The 18,005-nt window shown below is 39.0% G+C and overlaps 3 protein-coding genes and 2 pseudogenes across 3 annotated transcripts; 2 read left to right on the top strand and 3 right to left on the bottom strand.

Moving 5' to 3' along the window:
• LOC140924802 (uncharacterized) overlaps window positions 1-18,005 on the bottom strand; it is a 451,675-nt pseudogene that overhangs the window by 265,753 nt on the left and 167,917 nt on the right.
• Window positions 15-2,224, bottom strand: LOC140924827 (alpha-1,3-mannosyl-glycoprotein 2-beta-N-acetylglucosaminyltransferase-like). The gene is made up of 2 exons (XM_073374831.1): window positions 1,374-2,224; window positions 15-702 (listed from the first exon to the last, which is right to left on the bottom strand). The coding sequence occupies exons 1-2, from the start codon at window positions 2,155-2,157 to the stop codon at window positions 47-49; spliced, it is 1,440 nt and encodes a 479-aa protein (XP_073230932.1). The 5' UTR covers window positions 2,158-2,224; the 3' UTR covers window positions 15-46.
• Window positions 2,498-4,386, top strand: LOC140924844 (hydroxysteroid 11-beta-dehydrogenase 1-like protein). Its single transcript, XM_073374848.1, has 2 exons — window positions 2,498-2,829; window positions 3,713-4,386. The coding sequence occupies exons 1-2, from the start codon at window positions 2,506-2,508 to the stop codon at window positions 4,304-4,306; spliced, it is 918 nt and encodes a 305-aa protein (XP_073230949.1). The 5' UTR covers window positions 2,498-2,505; the 3' UTR covers window positions 4,307-4,386.
• Window positions 4,544-7,442, top strand: LOC140924961 (hydroxysteroid 11-beta-dehydrogenase 1-like protein; annotated as a pseudogene).
• LOC140924826 (bis(5'-adenosyl)-triphosphatase enpp4-like) lies at window positions 8,953-11,037 on the bottom strand. Its single transcript, XM_073374830.1, has one exon. It carries the CDS (start codon window positions 11,009-11,011, stop codon window positions 9,527-9,529), a length of 1,485 nt encoding a protein of 494 aa, XP_073230931.1. The 5' UTR covers window positions 11,012-11,037; the 3' UTR covers window positions 8,953-9,526.

Below are 18,005 nucleotides of genomic sequence, written 5' to 3'. Positions count from 1 at the left end.
GTGGGGCGTTTGGGGCTTATAATCAGAAATTTACAGTACTACAAAGTTAATTGGATGGTACTAAGTGAACTGTAACACCAGAAAATATTATTGAAACTACTCCTTGGTATGCCATCCTTGGTATGCCTGCTTTAAAGTCTGTCATTGCACCAAGTTGTTTTCCTACAAATTGAAAGTCCTGCTCAGATGAGTAGTGAACCTGCACTTCGGGAGCAAACACGTTCTTCTTAACCAACTGATCCACAGTAACAAGAGGCAACGTGTGTATACGTTTGACAAACTTTTCATCGTAATTGTCTTTTAATAAATAAGAAAGGTCTGTTTTAGTAAATGGATGCACTTGGTCATTCAGCTTAATAAATCTTAAATGTTGATCAAAAAACTGTCCACGGCTTACTCCAACTCTCCCAAACGTTTTTGTCCTTGGGATTTCTGGTCGTATGCACGCCCTGTTTTTACGCTGGGCTGGCTCTCTCATCCAATCATCCCAAAAACCTAGTGGCCATTTTGGTTTAAGCTCATCCCAAAGTGATTTCCTCAGCATCCATCCAAGTCCGGGAAAGAAGTCTGTTCTGTAAAGGGCGTCATTTCTCTGTACCATCCCTTCTTTTCCATTGTCATTCCACGCTGAGATGCACCACAGTGAAGGGTCCTTGTCCAGCAAGGGTTTTGTTGCAGTAAAGTATTCATAGAAGTCTGGTGCTATAAGAGGCAAAATACCTTGTTTTACACCAGTTAAGTTTCTTATGTGCTGAGCCATGGTTCTTCAAAAGTTGGATAGTGCTATCCTTTGGATAAATCACTATCATGTAGAAAGAGATTTATATGGTGGGTAGTGTTATCCACCTTTAAAACAACCGGGGCCAGGCCTATTAACTAACAGAGAGGGATTTTCACTAGCTGGACCCACTAACATAGTCTGTTACACAGCTGTTTTTTGTATTGTCATGGGTAGTGCAATAATTGCTTTTCCAAATACTCATCCCCTGGATAGTGTATTAATCCGGTGGAAAGTGCTATCCAGTATTTGAACAACTGGGACCAGGTGACAAAAATAATAACCTACATTGCTGGTATTTTCATTGGGTCACGAGTGTTTTTGTTCGTCTAATCACCATGATGAAACTAACACATTAAATTGTAAAATTGGAGAAGTTTGGGCAGGTCAAAGGGAAAGAGGGGGAAGGGACTCCCTCCCCTTTCCCTCTCTCTGCCTTTCACCCTAGCAACTACCCCAAGGGTTGCTATTTTTACTCTCCCCAATCTTCCTTTGTCAAAAAATCAAAGATAGCAGCTTTGCCATTAGGAGCTTTCCCTTAACCAAAAGATACACCTGCATTGCAGGCTAACAAAATGATGCTTACGAAACTTACCAATATCCAAATCATCTTCAACTATGATGACTGTGTCATAACTCAGATGATCGAAAGCCTGACCTAGGGCCCACTTGTAATGCCGGCTAATCTTGTAGTACCCCATCATAGACAACATGTTGCCAGGGACACCTTGGACATTTGAAAGGTCTGGCTGTTTAATATGTGTAACTTGATTTTTATATGATGCTATGACATCAGCAGTTTCTTGATGTCCACAATCTTGGCTTACTATGATAGGAAACTGCTTGGCAGATGGACGATATTTCAACAGTAGATCTAGGCAACGCTTCACCGTTGGCCTGTTGCATGCTATGACAACTATTGCAGCGACAAAATCGTTTGCTGCCGAACTTGATACAACAGTCGTGACTGATTGTTTTTCCTTCGATGTTCCTTCGATGTTCGCAGTAACTTTAAATTTGATTGAACTCTTCTTGGTTCTGTCTTGAGCATCTTTGATCAAAACAAGTCTTTCTTTTTTCTCGTCTAAAGGTAAGGTAGAATCATTATCATGTAGAGGGGTTTCGGATTCATTCAATCTCGTTCTTGATTTTGTAGGCCTCTTTTTTAATACTCTAACTGCTGCAGCCAACTCACTGAGCCTGCCTCCTCTAACATAATCATTTTCAAAGTATCTCTCAGCAAGTTGTCTCAATTTTTCATTCTCAGCAATAGAAGCCTTGTTTAAGAAACGATAGAGTAGAAGGCAGTTCCCAATGATAAAAACACACGCTGCCAGGAGGATCAACCATCCTTGCTTTGTGATAAATACAACTTTCATTGTGCCGCCATCGTAGTCCTCTATCTTCCATCCACGTAGTGACAACAAACTGCTATTGGAATCAATACATTGTCGGAAGTATAGAACATGGGTAACAAAAGTCGGAACCGTTCGGCTTACTGAGGAATGTCTGGAAGTCCTTTGGACTTGAAGGTCTTTGAAAAGTCCTATTCCACAAATTTTTATGAACACATATCCTGAACTTTACAACTTATTTACCTATCAATTGCATTATCGATTTCTTCTTCTTTGGTCGCTTTCGCATCGGCCAGGGGACTCTTGGCCGGGGAAGTCTGGAACTATAGAATCATCGAAGGTCAAGGTCAGAGCATCTTGGTCAGCACAAAAATGGCGGGCGTTTATATGTGGAAGCTGTTATTCTTCGGTGTTTTTACAGCTTCTGTAGCAGTTCTGATTGCCTGGTATATGCGGGAAAGCTTTGATCCTGAATCACTGCGAGGCAAAAAGGTGGTTATTTGTGGAGCATCCACAGGTATCGGAGAGGAACTTGCATATCAATACGCGAAATTTGGCGCTCAAGTGTTGCTTGTCGCCAGACGAGAAGCGGTCCTTCAAAAGGTTGTTGCACGCTGTGGCGAACTGGGCGCTCAAACGGCAAGCTATGTTGTAGCCGATCTGTCTTCGTTGGAGGGTGCCAAGCACTTAGCTGCAGTAAGTTTTACATAGTTTTTATCAAGATATCCTGTCAAGTAGCCTTGGTTACTAAGTTATGTACCTGCTCAGCGGAGAAGGCGGGAGGGGGGGGGGGAGGGGAGGGGAGGGGAAGATAGGGGTCTCAAAATTTCCATAGACTGCGAGCAGTCTCTTACTTTTTTTTGAGTCATGGAGATCAAGAGCACGCGTGAGGGACGAGCGGCAAGGCTAGGAGGAATGAGGGCAGAAGCGCCAGTGAAGAAAAAATAAGAGACTGCGATGGGATCTTTGATCTGGCGATTTGCCGCTTTTCATGCCTCCTTAATTGCTGTTATTGACAGCTCCTTCCTTTCTGACAAGTGGCACCATTTCACATGCTTTTGTCTGTAAACAACAGCTTGTCTTTGATTGCCTTTTCTCTGCTGTTTAGTTTGGGACATTAGTTCTCCATCTGTGAGGTATTGCAAAAATGCCATAGTAGTGTAATAAATCCTGAAAATCCCCAAAAAAGAGGGTTCCTCAAAGCAAGCAAGGAAGAAAGCAAAAAGGCCAAGGAGCCTTGTATACTATACTGGTTTGCAAACAATTACGATCGACCTTTCATCATCACGTACTGAAGTCTTAACTTGGTAAAATGACGGACATTGAGCCTATAATTATGTTTGGGTCAATTCAATAAACCTTTTCTACATATAGTTTACAAGTGTAGCTATTGTTTTAGAGTTTGAAAACAAATAACCATGCACTTGTAAATTTTACTTGTATTTAAGTAACTTGGAGATAGTGATTTCATGAGATGCACTACGGTTGGGCATGCCATTTCACATTGAAATTGGCAACAAAATGGCCCATCTTAAATGCTAATTTTATTTCCTGAACTATGTATTCAAACATTTTGTAGGAGACCAAAAAGCTGTTTGATGGGGGGCCAGACATCCTCATCCTCAACCATCTGATGAGTTTTTATGGATTTTGGAATGAGAACAGTGACCTTAACAAACTCCCGCAATACTATGCAGTTAACACCATCAGTTATATTAACATAGCAACATTACTTCTTCCTGAACTCCAGAAGACTAATGGAAGCATTGTAGTGGTGTCCTCATTTGCAGGGGTTGTCTCAACGCCAAGGGCTGCGCCATACTGTGGCAATAAACATGCTCTACATGGATTTTTTGACACTTTGAGGCAAGATTTGGCAATCCAAGGGCAACGAGACATCACTATAACCCTGTATGTCCTTGGATACATAGATACAGAGAATACTCGTACAGGAACGGAAGGTACTCCAGTTTATGACAGTGTTAAACGTGAGCCTGTCAATGAATGCGCTCTTGCTATGATCAAGGGAATTGCTCTAAGAAAGCGGCAGATGTATTTTCCCTGGTACCTTAGCATTGTAGAAACAGTACATTTCTTTTTTCCAGACTTTGTAGAAAGTGTAATCCAAGTTGCAACGAATGAAAAACCAGTCCAGGACATGTGGACTTGGTAGAAAGTAGTTTGTAAAATCACTGATGACGGTAAGCAGCACTGCATGGATTGAGTTATCTGTGGTGTACAAAAACATTTTTCAGTAAAAGAAAATGAGTGTTTAGACCTATCACAGACAAGAGTCGAAAAAAATTTCCTTACATGAATAAATTAAATAAGTAGTGAAACTGCAACTTTTGTGAGATTCTATTGAAATTTTGAGACTCTTTAATCCTGCGAGCAGAGGTTTCTCTCTTGCATGGCTTTTAGTGTTTACGAAGTCATTTGTGTGGCTTGTCTGTCGCATGGTTGGTTTGTTTATTTGTCTGGAACTACAGAATCGTCAAAGGTCTCGCCTACATGGCAGACATCAGGCTATCGAAGGCCAAGGTCAGGAGCACATCAGTCAAAAATGGCGTGCACTATGTTGAAGCTCATTATTCTTCAGTGTTTTTGCAGCTTCTGCAGCAGCTCTGATTGCCTGGTTTGTATGGGAAAGGTTTGATCCTGAATCACTGTGAGGTGAAAAGGGGGTGATTTTTGGAGCACCCACAGGTATCAGAGAGGAACTTGCATATAAATACATGAAATTTGGCGCCCAACTGTTGCTTGTTACGAGGCAAGAAGCCGTACTTCAAAAGATTGTAGCACACTGTGGCAAATTAATTGGGTGCTCAATAGCAAGCTAAATCTAGTTGATCTGTCTTCTTTGGAGGGTGCCATGCACTTTGCTGCTGTATGTACAGCGTGAAAAGAAAGTTGTGTCCAATAGCCTGGGGCTAGTGGATTTTGCTATCGGGCTAGTGATTTTTGTTCTTAACTTAACTGATGGGCAAGTACTGTTTTTTGGGGGAAATTCAAATTACACAAGGATTGTAATCAATCCTGCTAATCAAAAAGGGTTTTGGGCTAGTTGAAATGACTTGTGAGCTAGTACATACTAGCTACAGCTTGCCTGAATGGCAGGCTGTAAAACTGACTTTCTTGGCACCCCAGTGTATTCTATCGTTTTCTTCATAACTGCATATCAAGTATCTCAAAGAATCAGCTTTATTTAGCTGGAGGGAGCACAGAGGGTCTAAACTTCCCACCCCCAATACCTTGCATTCTCGGCTTCCTCCCGTTTTTTTTCTTATTTACAATGAGGTTAATTACAATATTACTGAAGATTTCATTTTAGGGTATGAAACAATAGCCACACTTGTAGAATTTTATTGAATTGACCCCTGGGATTAAGTTTTACAGCTGAACCCTATTATTAGTAACCACCCTCAGGGCACTGGCAAACTGGTAATTGGCTGCTTAATGAGGACTGGTCACTCAATAGACATTTGTCATAAATTAGCATTATCTTTAGCAGAAACAATCATTTAATTTGAAACAAACATGCATGGGATGGGAGGGACATTACTGGTCATCAGTCAGTCATCACCTTCCATCTTGGCTGGGGGGATGGGGGGTAGGGGGTAGGTACTTCCTTATAATAGGCTAATGGGGTTACATTTTCACGACTGGATTGACTATAATGGGGTCGTATTTTCAATAGAGTTACTAGAATGGGGTCACATGTTTTCTGATTTTTGTGGGGTAGAACAGTTCTTCATATTTACGGTCAGCAAATGTACCAGAATGTTTGTACTGTAGATGAAGTGTTCTTCATAAAAAATTGGTCAATTCATAAAAATAGAAAGTGACTAAGTTGGGATCCTGAAAATTAGATATTTGCGCAAAAGTAACTAAGATGGGGTCTATATTGGCCACAGGATAGACTACAATGGGGTAGGGGATCTGAGAGGCCAGCGGCACATACCCAGCAAAAATTAACCCAAGTACCACCCCCCCCTCCCCAGGCATCTTGGACTGTATTTTCTTTCATCAGATATTAAAAACAAAGTTACACAAAATGTATCAAGGGCTTAATAGCTGCTTAATAGAGTTGACAACAATGAGAGAACTATCAAGATGGCCACGGCGGTACTATGGGACCTTGATTACTGGTTGCTTAATAGCGGGTCGCTGCTAGACTTTGAGCAGTCTCCCTTTTCTGCAGATTTAGTGTGGGGAGTGCATGTGTGCATGAGTGCCTTCAGTAACATGCGTGGTCATTTGCGTGTCTTGCACATTTCGCTCGACAGATGGAGAAAAAAGAGAGACTGCTTGTAGTGTAGGTGTCTGCATAATGGAGGTTCAACCGTATTTCCTAAAGTATGATTTCCAACATTTTTGTAGGAGACCAAAAAGCTGTTTGATGGGGGGCCAGACATCCTTATCCTTAATCATCTGACACCAATAGTTTATGACCTGTGGAATGAGAACAGCGACCTCAACAAACTCCCACAATACTATGCAGTTAACACCATTAGCTACATTAACATAGCAACATTACTTCTTCCTGAACTCCAGAAGACTAATGGAAGCATTGTAGTGGTGTCATCATTTGCAGGGGTTGTCTCAACACCAAGGGCTGCGCCATACTGTGGCAATAAGCATGCTCTACATGGATTTTTTGACACTTTGAGGCAAGATTTGGCAATCCAAGGACAAGGAGACATCACTATAACCCTGTATGTCCTTGGATACATAGATACAGAGAATACTCGTACAGGAACAAGAGGTACTCCACTTTCTCACAGTGTTAAACCTGAGCCTGTCAATGAATGTGCTCTTGCTATGATCAAAGGAATTGCTCTGAGAAAGCGGCAGATGTATTTTCCCTGGTATCTTAGCTTTGTAGAAACAGTACATTTCTTTTTTCCAGACTTTGTAGAAAGTGTAATCCAAGTTGCAACTAATGAAAAACCAGTCCGTGACATGTGGAATTGGTAGGAGCAGTTTCATTGTAAATTCAACCACTTTCCCATTACCGAGAACAAAATGGTGAACTGCACATCTTACATTGTCAAGTTACATATGGGACACAAATAAAGTGACGGTTGATGTGATTTCAAAAAGAGCGAGTAGTCAGCCTATTCATGAAGAGAAATTACTAAAATTGGCTGTGAAACTGCAAGTATTTAAATTCCACAGCAATTTTGAGAAACCTTAGGTTTTTAAAGAGACCTTTACAACCTCTTTTGTCTGAATAGCATTTCATGCAGACATTCTTACGGCTTATTAACAACACATCCTTGTGATGCCCTGCATGAGATCGAGGCTGCTGTTGGGAGAGGGTGTCAGCTGAGGTTATGAATTTGCCCACCATCATTGTAGCAAACAACAACATAAACAAAAACAACCACAACAAACAAAAAAAAAACTCCAGTGAAAAGTGGTTTTCTCCAGTGGAATTCAGAAATCTGAGAAAGAGTCCTATTAATAAACCAGCAAGAGTGTTTTATTAGTTCTTTTTTTAAAAAAAACTAATGTCACAGCCAAGTGTTTCAGACTTGAAAAAAACACAAACTGTGAGTTTATTGAATTGTATTAAACACTAATTCCTTCTTGACTGGTTCACTGTATCCTTAAAGACTTTGTGAGAGTGGGTGAACTCGTGAAGGTTCCTACAGCAGTTTAAGGTAACACTGTTGGATTTTTAAAGCCCCAAGCCTACAAAATAAGACCACAATGTCGTGTGGACAGCTGTGAATCCTTGAAAACGGGTCACAATTTTGTCAGTTGCCAGCACCACCGAATGATATAATGCAACATTTTATATTGCTTTCTGTAGGTTGTTAATGGCCTTTTGACTTAGGCGTAACCCTCTATGAAATGATCAGAATATTTCCCTTAACTACCTTATTATAGGAAATTAACGCTCCATGAAATTAAGGTATTGGAAATACACGAGACTTAAATTTAAGCAAATTTAATGGGAAACGACTTTTGGATAAAGAAAATTAACGCGAAGGAGGAGCAAAAATTTCATAATAAAGGAAATTAACGCGATTAATTACACAAAATCAAAGGAGAAGATACTGACATCACTTCTGACAGCGACAATGATGAATATGAACTCGAAATATTGTAAACCTTCACCTTAGCTTTTGTGAAAGATGAAAAATAAAGGGTAAATGGAAAGAAAGAAAGCTTTTAGTTAATGTTTTTTAGGTGTCAAGAATGTATGGACAGGTTCCAAAATTGGGGTTAAAATACTGGAAATTAAGAGGGCGGAAATTAACGCTGCACTTAATTAACGTCGCCGAAATTAACGCGACTTAAATTAACGCGACTTTTAACGATTCACGTTAATTTCCTATACTAAGGTACATGTACTTCACCTATACTTGGTTATGAAAGCGATTCCATACTAAAGGCAGTTGCCTTTTACTAGGCACTAATAAGTTATTTTTTCTCATAATAAGTTATGATTCCTATGTTTAATTTATAATTTTATCGTCATAAGTTATTTCCTACTGTCTTAACATAATATTATTGATACCATGACAGTGAACTAAATAAATTAATTTGTGCATGGACTTTATGACTGTTTATAATATTATCTTGTGATAGATCCTTCCTTCTCTATGTCACATTTCGTCTTGATTGATTCCTGGTTCTCATGTTGTGCCAATCTACCTGCGACAAAGCGGCTGTTACTGCCTCGGATACCATTCATTCCATTTGGACAGTAACTGACAATCAGTAATAGCTGATGATGGTCGCCAACCGAGGCCATCTAAGTCTACTGCCAGTGTGCCCGCTCTGTTGAAACAATTTAACTTCACAGGCATGCCACCTGCAGAGGTACCATTGATAGTTTTGTTGCTGGAGACATTATGTTTTCATACACTGTATCTTGGAACAGTATTCCAGGTAGTGCCTGCAGCTATTCTACTGGCCAGTGAGTGAGAACAGAGAACCAGTCTTAACTCTTGGGCTATACAGTCCCGTATCAGTTGGTCATTTTCTGCAGTTGATTACTTTATACAGATTTGACTGTTAGCACTTTATACATGTCTCTTAATCTATCTTAAAATGTTTGCTTAGTTTTTTGTGTTTTAACACACGTGACAGCAGAATCATGAATCTTTACTCCCTAGCCCTGCTGTACATATTGAGTTCAATTTTATCCCTGATTTAAATATTATTTTCCTCTCTTGCAGAGTCAATAATTGTCATTCATTAACTTAGAATACCCAAAAACAAAGTAAAGGAAAATAAAACTTGAAACTTAAGGTTAAAATTGAACCACAATATACGTGTTAATGGAGAAATTGAAATACTTCCTAGATTGTAATATGATCTTGCAAACGTTTTATAGAACTACAAAATAGTGAAACCTTACAAATTTATATTTCTGCATTTAAATGACATTGTCATCTTCTTGATCACCATATAATTCACCATCTATCAGTGGCACATCCACTTCTCCTGGCCTTCTTTGCCCCCTCCCAAGTCTCTGATCCTTCACAACCATGATAACAGCATACATACAAACTGTTAAGCCAATTGCGGTCCCGATAACTAATGCTATAATCTCTCCAGTATTCAGTGAACTTGATTCAGTGCGAGGTGTAGATTTCAGTAGGTGAGCAATGCGATCTAGGGATCCATTATTTGGCGCTGGTCTTATTCCAAGTAAATGACATATCAATGGGTAGATATCAACCATGTTGATGTGATCAAATTTGTGACCAACCTTGAATGCTGGGCCTCGTGCAATAAAGAACGGATGCATTGACGGTATTGATGGGACCCAACCATGAGCTCCTTTAGTGACAATAGGCTCAGAAACTGTTGTGTTATGAGCTTTTGAAATATCTGCAATCCAGTGTTCGTCCATGATAACTACAATTTCAGGAACACGATTACTATGTTTAATGTGAAGGTCATCCGGTACTTCCTCCTTATAAAAAACTGAGAAATGGGGTTGCAACTTTTGACGTTCTTTTAACTTGTTGTAAGCACGAGTTACGTTATCAGCGTGTAAAAAAAAAAAGGTTCCTCCTCCAGCCCAAAACGTAGAATCAGGAGTTAAATAATCAGTAAAATTGATGATTGTGCTTGTGTTGTAGGCTCCGGTTCCATGATCGGCGGTGATAATTAGATTAACTTCATCCAATAATTTTTCTTTACGCAATTGCTCCAATAAGTATCCCGTGATCTTGTCATCTTTCCTGATTTCTTCTGTAACATTTACTGAGTACGGTCCACAGCAGTGGCCAGCCTCATCTGGTGAATTGAAATATAGGGTCACAAATGATGGGGGATCTGGTTCTTTCAACCATTTTATAATGACATCAATTCGTTCCTTCCAAGGCATTATACCCTCTTCGGTCAAAAAAGGTTTATTAAAACCATATCCACTTGTAGTGTACGATGCGTTTTGTCCTTTGTATTCCACATCATAACCCGGCCAGTAACACATCCCGCTTTTATGACCCTGGTTTTGGTTGGTGATCCACAACGGTTCACTGAACGTATTCCACCATTTCGAGTCGTTCGTGTCCATGCTGAAGTTCTCATTAAGAACGGGATCGTACATGCTATTGGATATTATTCCATGGCTCTCAGCATACTGTCCAGTCATAATGGTGTAGTGATTCGGAAACGTAACGGTTGGGAAAACATTTTGAACATACTCAGCTCGAACGCCTTCCTGAATGATGGAATCGAAGTTTTCTGTTTTGGTCCGATTCATGTGGAGATAATCCCATCGAAAACCGTCGAAAGAAACTAAGATGACGGTATCTTTACCCGAAGTATTAGCGAAAAAGGACATGGAGATCAAAGTACTGAGAAAAATCTTAGAAAATAACATTTTCGTTCTAGAAAATAACAAAAACATTTCACCAGCTCCGACTCAGTATGGATGTTTACTTACAACGATCACGTGATATAAGACAAGCGTTACAAGGTGATAACGAGGCTTCCATTGTAACGAGGCTGCGTTCTGGAAGTCTTTCCACGTGCAGGATTGTTTGGTAAAATGCTAGGCAGTGCAGGCGTTTTCTTTGCAGGGGCACCCAACGAGAATGTAGTTCTAAACCACTTAAACTAGCACCATTGAACGTATTTTGGTATTTAAACGGTAGATATAGGCATATTTTTATCCCTTAAAATTTTTTGATCTGTTCGGATTTCCTAGCGGAAAGTCTAGTAATCCGAAAATTATAGGGATCAAAACTTACCTTTTCGAAAATTTCAGCCAGAAAAAAGGCTCCCGAAAATTCTAGGTGACCTTTTTAGGGTAAAAATCCGTTAAAAATGGGCAATTATAACCTTTTTGAGGGGCTCGAAAATCCTAGGAGAGGCAGGCAAGCAAGAAATTTCACAAATAATGTTCCGAAAATTCTAGATCTCAAATCGTCTTCCGAACAGATATTTTCCAAAAATCGTCGTTGGGTGCCCCTGTCTTTGAGCGCCCAATTTGCTCGCGAAAGCAGTGTATTGCATTGTCAGAAGTGTTTTATTAAAAACTAATGCCACAGCCAAGTGTTTTGGACTTGACAAAACACAAACTGTGAGTTTATTGAATTGTTTGAAAAACTAATTTCTTCTTGACTGGTTCACTGTATTCTTAAAGACTTTGTGATAGTGGGCGAACTCGTAAAGGGTTCATACAGCAATTTTAGGTAACACTGTTGGATTTTTAAAGCCTCAAGCCTACACAATAAGACCACAATGTCATGTGAGCAGCTGTGAATCCTTGAAAACGGGTCACAATTTTGTCAGTTACCAGCGCCACAGAATGGCATAATGTAACATATTTTATATTCCTTTCTGTAGGTTGTTAATGGCCTTTCGATTTAAGCGTAAACCTACGTAAAACCTCTATGAAATGATCAGAATATTTCCCTTAACTACATGTACTTCACCTATACTTTGTTATTAAAGCGGTTCCCATACCAAAGGCAGTCGCCTTTTACTAGGCACCAATAAGTTATTTTTTGTCATAATAAGTTATGATTCTTAAGTTTAATTTATAATAATAATTTTTCGTCATAAGTTATTTCTTACTGTCTTAACATACCGTAAAATTCCGAAAATAAGCCCCTCCATGTATAAGCCCCTCCAAATATAAGCCCCCCAGAATCGTAACGCAAAAAACCCTCCGTTAAATCACCCCTCCGAATATAAGCCCCGGACGGCTTGTACTTGGAGGTTGCCCTCAAATGCAAAGTAAAACAAAGCAGGTAAATTTCCTTCCCACTACAAGCTAGCCCAATTGATTTTGAAACACAAATTTCCCTCCATACATAAGTCCCTCCGAATATAAGCCCTTCAAAAAGGGCCTTTGAAAAATATAAGCCCCGGGGCTTATTTTCGGAATTTTACGGTAATATTATTGATATCATGACAGTGAACTAGTACAGTCGACTCCCGATAACTCGAACCCACGCCAACTCGAACCAAAATCGATTTCCCCTGGATTTCCGTGATACATTCACTGTAATTTTACCTTCGGTAACTCGAACCCTCGATAACTCGAACTCCCGCTAACTCGAACCAATTTTCGTTTCCCCTCAGGTCATTTTCTTTATAGTTTTACCCTCGATAACTCGAACCATGTTTTAAGCTCTTAAAAAGTCGGGAAGTCTGGCGTTCGAAACATTGAATTTTGGACTTCCTATTGACGTGTTGTATATGAGTATAGTTTACTAGTGGAGGCTGATATTGATTGTCACAGGCTTACGTGAAGCAGCTTTACTTCTCAAAACAGTAAAACGCATGCTCTATTTAGGCTATGACTTAATGATTGTTTATAATATTATCTTGTGATGGATCCTTCCTTCTCTGTGTCACGTTGTTGTCTTGACTGATTCCTGGTTCTCATGTTGTGCTAATCTACCTGTGACAAAACTGCTGTTACTGCCTGCTGATGATGGTCGGCAACCAGGGCCACCTAAGTCTACCGCCAGTGTGCCTGCTCTGTTGAGAAAATTTCAACTTCACAGTCATGCCACTTGCACAGAGGTTGCACATTGATAGTTATTGTTGCTGGAGACATTATGTTTTCATACACTGTATCTTGGAACAGTATTCCAGGTAGTCACATGCTGCAGCTATTTTGCAGGCCAGTGAGTGAGAACAGAAAACCGGTCTTAACTCTTGGGCTATAAGTCTCCGATCCTTCACAACCATGATAACGGTATACATACAAACTGTTAAGCCAATTGCGGTCCCGATAACTTATGCTATAATCTCTTCAGTATTCAGTGAACTTGATTCAGTGCGAAGCAGTGTTCGAGGTGTAGATTTCAGTAGGTGAGCAATGCAATCTGGGGATCCATTATTTGACGCTGGTTTTATTCCAAGTAAATGACATATCAATGGGTAGATATCAACCATGTTGATGTGATCAAATTTGTGACCAACCTTGAATGCCGGAGATATATCCAGGATCGATCTTGTTAGCAAAAATTTGCTAGCAAAATGTTTTTCGCAATTGTCGCAAAAGAAATAATTGAGAAAAAATTTTGTCACAAAATCACTAACAAAAATCGCAAAAATCGCAAGAATAACAAATCTAACAAGAATCAAGACTTAGAAAAAAAAGAAGCCAAAGAAGGGCCCCGAAATGTCCGCAAATATCGCAAAAATCGCAAATATACCAAGGATTTTTCTTGCTAGCTACAAACACCCATGACAAATATCGCAAAAATCGCAAAAATAACAAATCTAACAAGATTCTAGACTTAGAAAAAGAAGAAGCTAAGGAGGGCCCCGAGATGTCCGCAAATATCGCAAAAATCGCAAATATAACAAGGATTTTTCTTGCTAGCTAAAAACACCCATGACAAATATCGCAAAAATCGCAGAAATAACAAATGTAAGAAAATTCCTGACTTAGAAAGCAAAGAAGCCAAGAGGGGCCCCGAAATGTCCGCAAATATCGCAAAACTCGCAAATATAACAAGGATTTTTCTTGCTAACTAAAAACACCCCTGACAGATATCGCAAAAATCGCAGAAATAACAAAATGAAATGTAACAAAATTCCTGACTTAGAAAGTAAAGAAGCGAAGAGGGGGCCCCGAAATGTCCGCAAATATCGCAAAAATCGCAAATATAACAAGGATTTTTCTTGCTACCTACAAACACCCATGACAAATATCGCAAAAATCGCAAAAATAACAAATCTAACAAGAATCAAGACTTAGAAAAAAGAGAAGCCAAAGAAGTGCCCCGAAATGTCCGCAAATATCGCAAAAATCGCAAATATAACAAGGATTTTTCTTGCTAGCTAAAAACACCCATGACAAATATCGCAAAAATCGCAGAAATAACAAATGTAACAAAATGTCTGACTTAGAAAGCAAAGAAGCCAAGAGGGGCCCCGAAATGTCCGCAAATATCGCAAACATCGCCAATATAACAAGGATTTTTCTTGCTAGCTACAAACACCCATGACAAATATCGCAAAAATCGCAAAAATAACAAATCTAACAAGAATCAAGACTTAGAAAAAGAAGAAGCCAAGGAAGGCCCCGAAATGTCCGCAAATGTCGCAAAAATTGCAAATATAACAAGGATTTTTCTTGCTAGCTACAAACACCCATGACAAATATCGCAAAAATCGCAAAAATAACAAATCTAACAAGAGTCAAGACTTAGAAAAAGAAGAAGCCAAGGAGGGCCCCGAAATGTCCGCAAATATCGCAATAATCGCAAATATAACAAGGATTTTTCTTGCTAGCTAAAAACACTCATGACAAATATCGCAAAAATCGCAGAAATAACAAATGTAACAAAATTCCTGACTTAGAAAGTAAAGAAGCGAAGAGGGGCCCCGAAATGTCCGCAAATATCGCAAAAATCGCAAATATAACAAGGATTTTTCTTGCTAACTAAAAACACCCATGACAAATATCGCAAAAATCGCAAAAATAAAAAATCTAACAAGATTCTAGACTTAGAAAAAGAAGAAGCCAAGGAGGGCACCGAAATGTCCGAAAATATCGCAAAAATCGCAAATATAACAAGGATTTTTCTTGCTAGCTAAAAACACCCATGACAAATATCGCAAAAATCGCAGAAATAACAAATGTAACAAAATGTCTGACTTAGAAAGCAAAGAAGCCAAGAGGGGCCCCGAAATGTCCGCAAATATCGCAAACATCGCCAATATAACAAGGATTTTTCTTGCTAGCTACAAACACCCATGACAAATATCGCAAAAATCGCAAAAATAACAAATCTAACAAGAATCAAGACTTAGAAAAAGAAGAAGCCAAGGAAGGCCCCGAAATGTCCGCAAATGTCGCAAAAATTGCAAATATAACAAGGATTTTTCTTGCTAGCTACAAACACCCATGACAAATATCGCAAAAATCGCAAAAATAACAAATCTAACAAGAGTCAAGACTTAGAAAAAGAAGAAGCCAAGGAGGGCCCCGAAATGTCCGCAAATATCGCAATAATCGCAAATATAACAAGGATTTTTCTTGCTAGCTAAAAACACTCATGACAAATATCGCAAAAATCGCAAAAATAACAAATCTAACAAGATTCTAGACTTAGAAAAAGAAGAAGCCAAGGAGGGCCCCGAAATGTCCGCAAATATCGCAAAAAGCGCAAATATAACAAGGATTTTTCTTGCTAGCTACAAACACCCATGACAAATATCGCAAAAATCGCAAAAATAACAAATCTAACAAGAGTCAAGACTTAGAAAAAGAAGAAGCCAAGGAGGGCCCCGAAATGTCCGCAAATATCGCAAAAATCGCAAATATAACAAGGATTTTTCTTGCTAGCTACAAACACCCATGACAAATATCGCAAAAATAACAAATCTAACAAGAAGCAAGACGTAGAAAAAGAAGAAGCCAAGAAGGGCCCCGAAATGTCCGCAAATATCGCAAAAATCGCAAATATAACAAGGATTTTTCTTGCTTGCTAAAAACACCCATGACAAATATCGCAAAAATCGCAGAAATAACAAATGTAAAAAAAATTCTAGCCTTAGAAAGAAAAGAAGCCAAGAAGGGCCCCAAAATGTCCGCAATTATCGCAAAAATCGCAAAAGTAACAAGGTTTTTTCTTGTGTGCTGAAAACACCCGTGACAAATATCGCAAATATCGCAAAAATAACAAATTTAACAAAATTTCTGACTTAGAAAAAGAAGAAGCCAAGAAGGGGTCCAAAATGTTCGCAAATATAGCAAAAATCGCAAAAGTAACAACGATTTTCTAGCTAGGTTAAAACACTTATGACAAATATCGCAAATATCGCAAAAATAACAAATTTAACAAAATTCCAGACTTAGAAAAAAAGGAAGCCAAAGAAGGGCCCCTAAACGTCCGCAATTATCGCAAAAATCGCAAAAGTAACAAGGATTTTTCTTGCGAGCTGAAAACACCCGTGACAAATATAACAAGGATTTTTCTTGCTAGGTAAAAACACCCATGTCAAATATCGCAAAAATCGCAAAAGTAACAAATCTAACAAGATTCTTCATTTAGAAAAAGAAGAAGCCAAGAAGGGCCCCGAAATGTCCGCAATTATCGCAAAAATCGCAAAAGTAACAATGATTTTTCTTGCTAGCTGAAAACACCCGTGACAAATATAACAAGGATTTTTCTTGCTAGCTAAAAGACCATAGAAGATTAGAAGAAGCATTTCTTCTCTATTGGTGCCTTAAGAGGGTGCAAGAATACCATCTAATGCAGCTGCATGAGTTGCCTGTACCTGTGGAATTAGATACTCTGGTATCACTGGTCAGACCTTTATACCATGCGAAATTCATTAAGAAATGGATTTGTAAGTAAACCATCATTTATTGTTTTTTGTAGGATTAATGAATTGAGTGTCTGATCAAAGATAGGGGTATTTATATCTTAATGTCTAGTTGAGGGAAGTGAGTCAGGCATTTCAATGTTGGTAACAATTTGTTGTCGTTAAATTTGCTTTTGAAATTATACTCAGGACCTGTATTATTTTGCATTTCTGGATAAACCGAAATGAAGTAGGTGTGGTTTTTCACTGGCAAATCATTAATGTCACATCAATGGACAATGTTTCTGTTGTCATGGAAAGCAATCTATGTAACAAAGTTCAGTACTGTCACAAAGATATTTCATTGATATGTGTGTCACTCTTTTGTATTAGATCATCAGTGTGACACAAATGGGTGTAAGAGAAATCTGGTTCTGGATGGCAATTTTGATAACAATCGCGAATGTTGCATGGCCAAGGACAGTGGATTTATACAGTACGATTCCCTCCCTGGTCAAATAAGAAGTGGATGTATCGTGACACCCAAGCTTGGTAGTCGATTTTGTGAAAATCACATAGTAGATCACAAAGAGCTTGATAATGAAAAAAATGTCTGATTTGAGTGGGCTAAAAGTGATTTGGGTGAAGAGCTGGGACCAGTGCTTCGAAGCTCTCACAAGAAGAGTGATTTTCCAAAGTGGGGCCAAGTGGTTAAAATACTGCAAATGAGAACACTACGAAACAGGAAATTTTTCAAGGTAAACATTATATTATATTAATTTAAGTTTGCCTATAATTTAGAGAAAGCAGCCTGGTGCGGCAAATATTAGGCACGAACCCCCTGAACAACTTGAAAAGAATGTCGAGCAAGTGTTTTATTTCTAGGAAAAGCCTGCCAGGCTGTGGCATTTGACTTACGAGCAAGTTTGTGCAATAAAATAATTGTAGGTATCCTTGAGTAATTCCCATCAAAGCTTTTCGAAATGCAATAAATACGTATCACTTTTTTGTACTTTTCGATCGTCATTTTACTTTGTGAGTTTTATACCCAGTACTTTCCTGGGTAAACCTCTGAAGGCCTTGCTGCTATACCCCTGATAACATGTTTTTCCGCCACATCATGG

This window comes from Porites lutea, chromosome 14, assembly GCF_958299795.1.
Source record: "Porites lutea chromosome 14, jaPorLute2.1, whole genome shotgun sequence".
In the NCBI taxonomy this organism is placed as follows: Eukaryota; Metazoa; Cnidaria; class Anthozoa; order Scleractinia; family Poritidae; genus Porites; species Porites lutea.
The sequence above is the reverse complement of the archived record's forward strand: the minus strand, read 5'-3'. Positions and strand labels throughout refer to the sequence as shown.

What these genes read in the sequence shown, in the direction of transcription:
- LOC140924827 (XM_073374831.1), bottom strand. Translation starts at nt 2,157, where the DNA reads ATGAAAGTTGTATTTATCACAAAGCAAGGATGGTTGATCCTCCTGGCA. An exon ending in TGAAGATGATTTGGATATTG is followed by an intron (nt 703 to 1,373) that starts GTAAGTTTCGTA and finishes TGCCTCTTATAG; the next exon opens with CACCAGACTTCTATGAATAC.
- LOC140924844 (XM_073374848.1), top strand. Translation starts at nt 2,506, where the DNA reads ATGGCGGGCGTTTATATGTGGAAGCTGTTATTCTTCGGTGTTTTTACA. An exon ending in GTGCCAAGCACTTAGCTGCA is followed by an intron (nt 2,830 to 3,712) that starts GTAAGTTTTACA and finishes AACATTTTGTAG; the next exon opens with GAGACCAAAAAGCTGTTTGA.
- LOC140924826 (XM_073374830.1), bottom strand. Translation starts at nt 11,011, where the DNA reads ATGTTTTTGTTATTTTCTAGAACGAAAATGTTATTTTCTAAGATTTTT.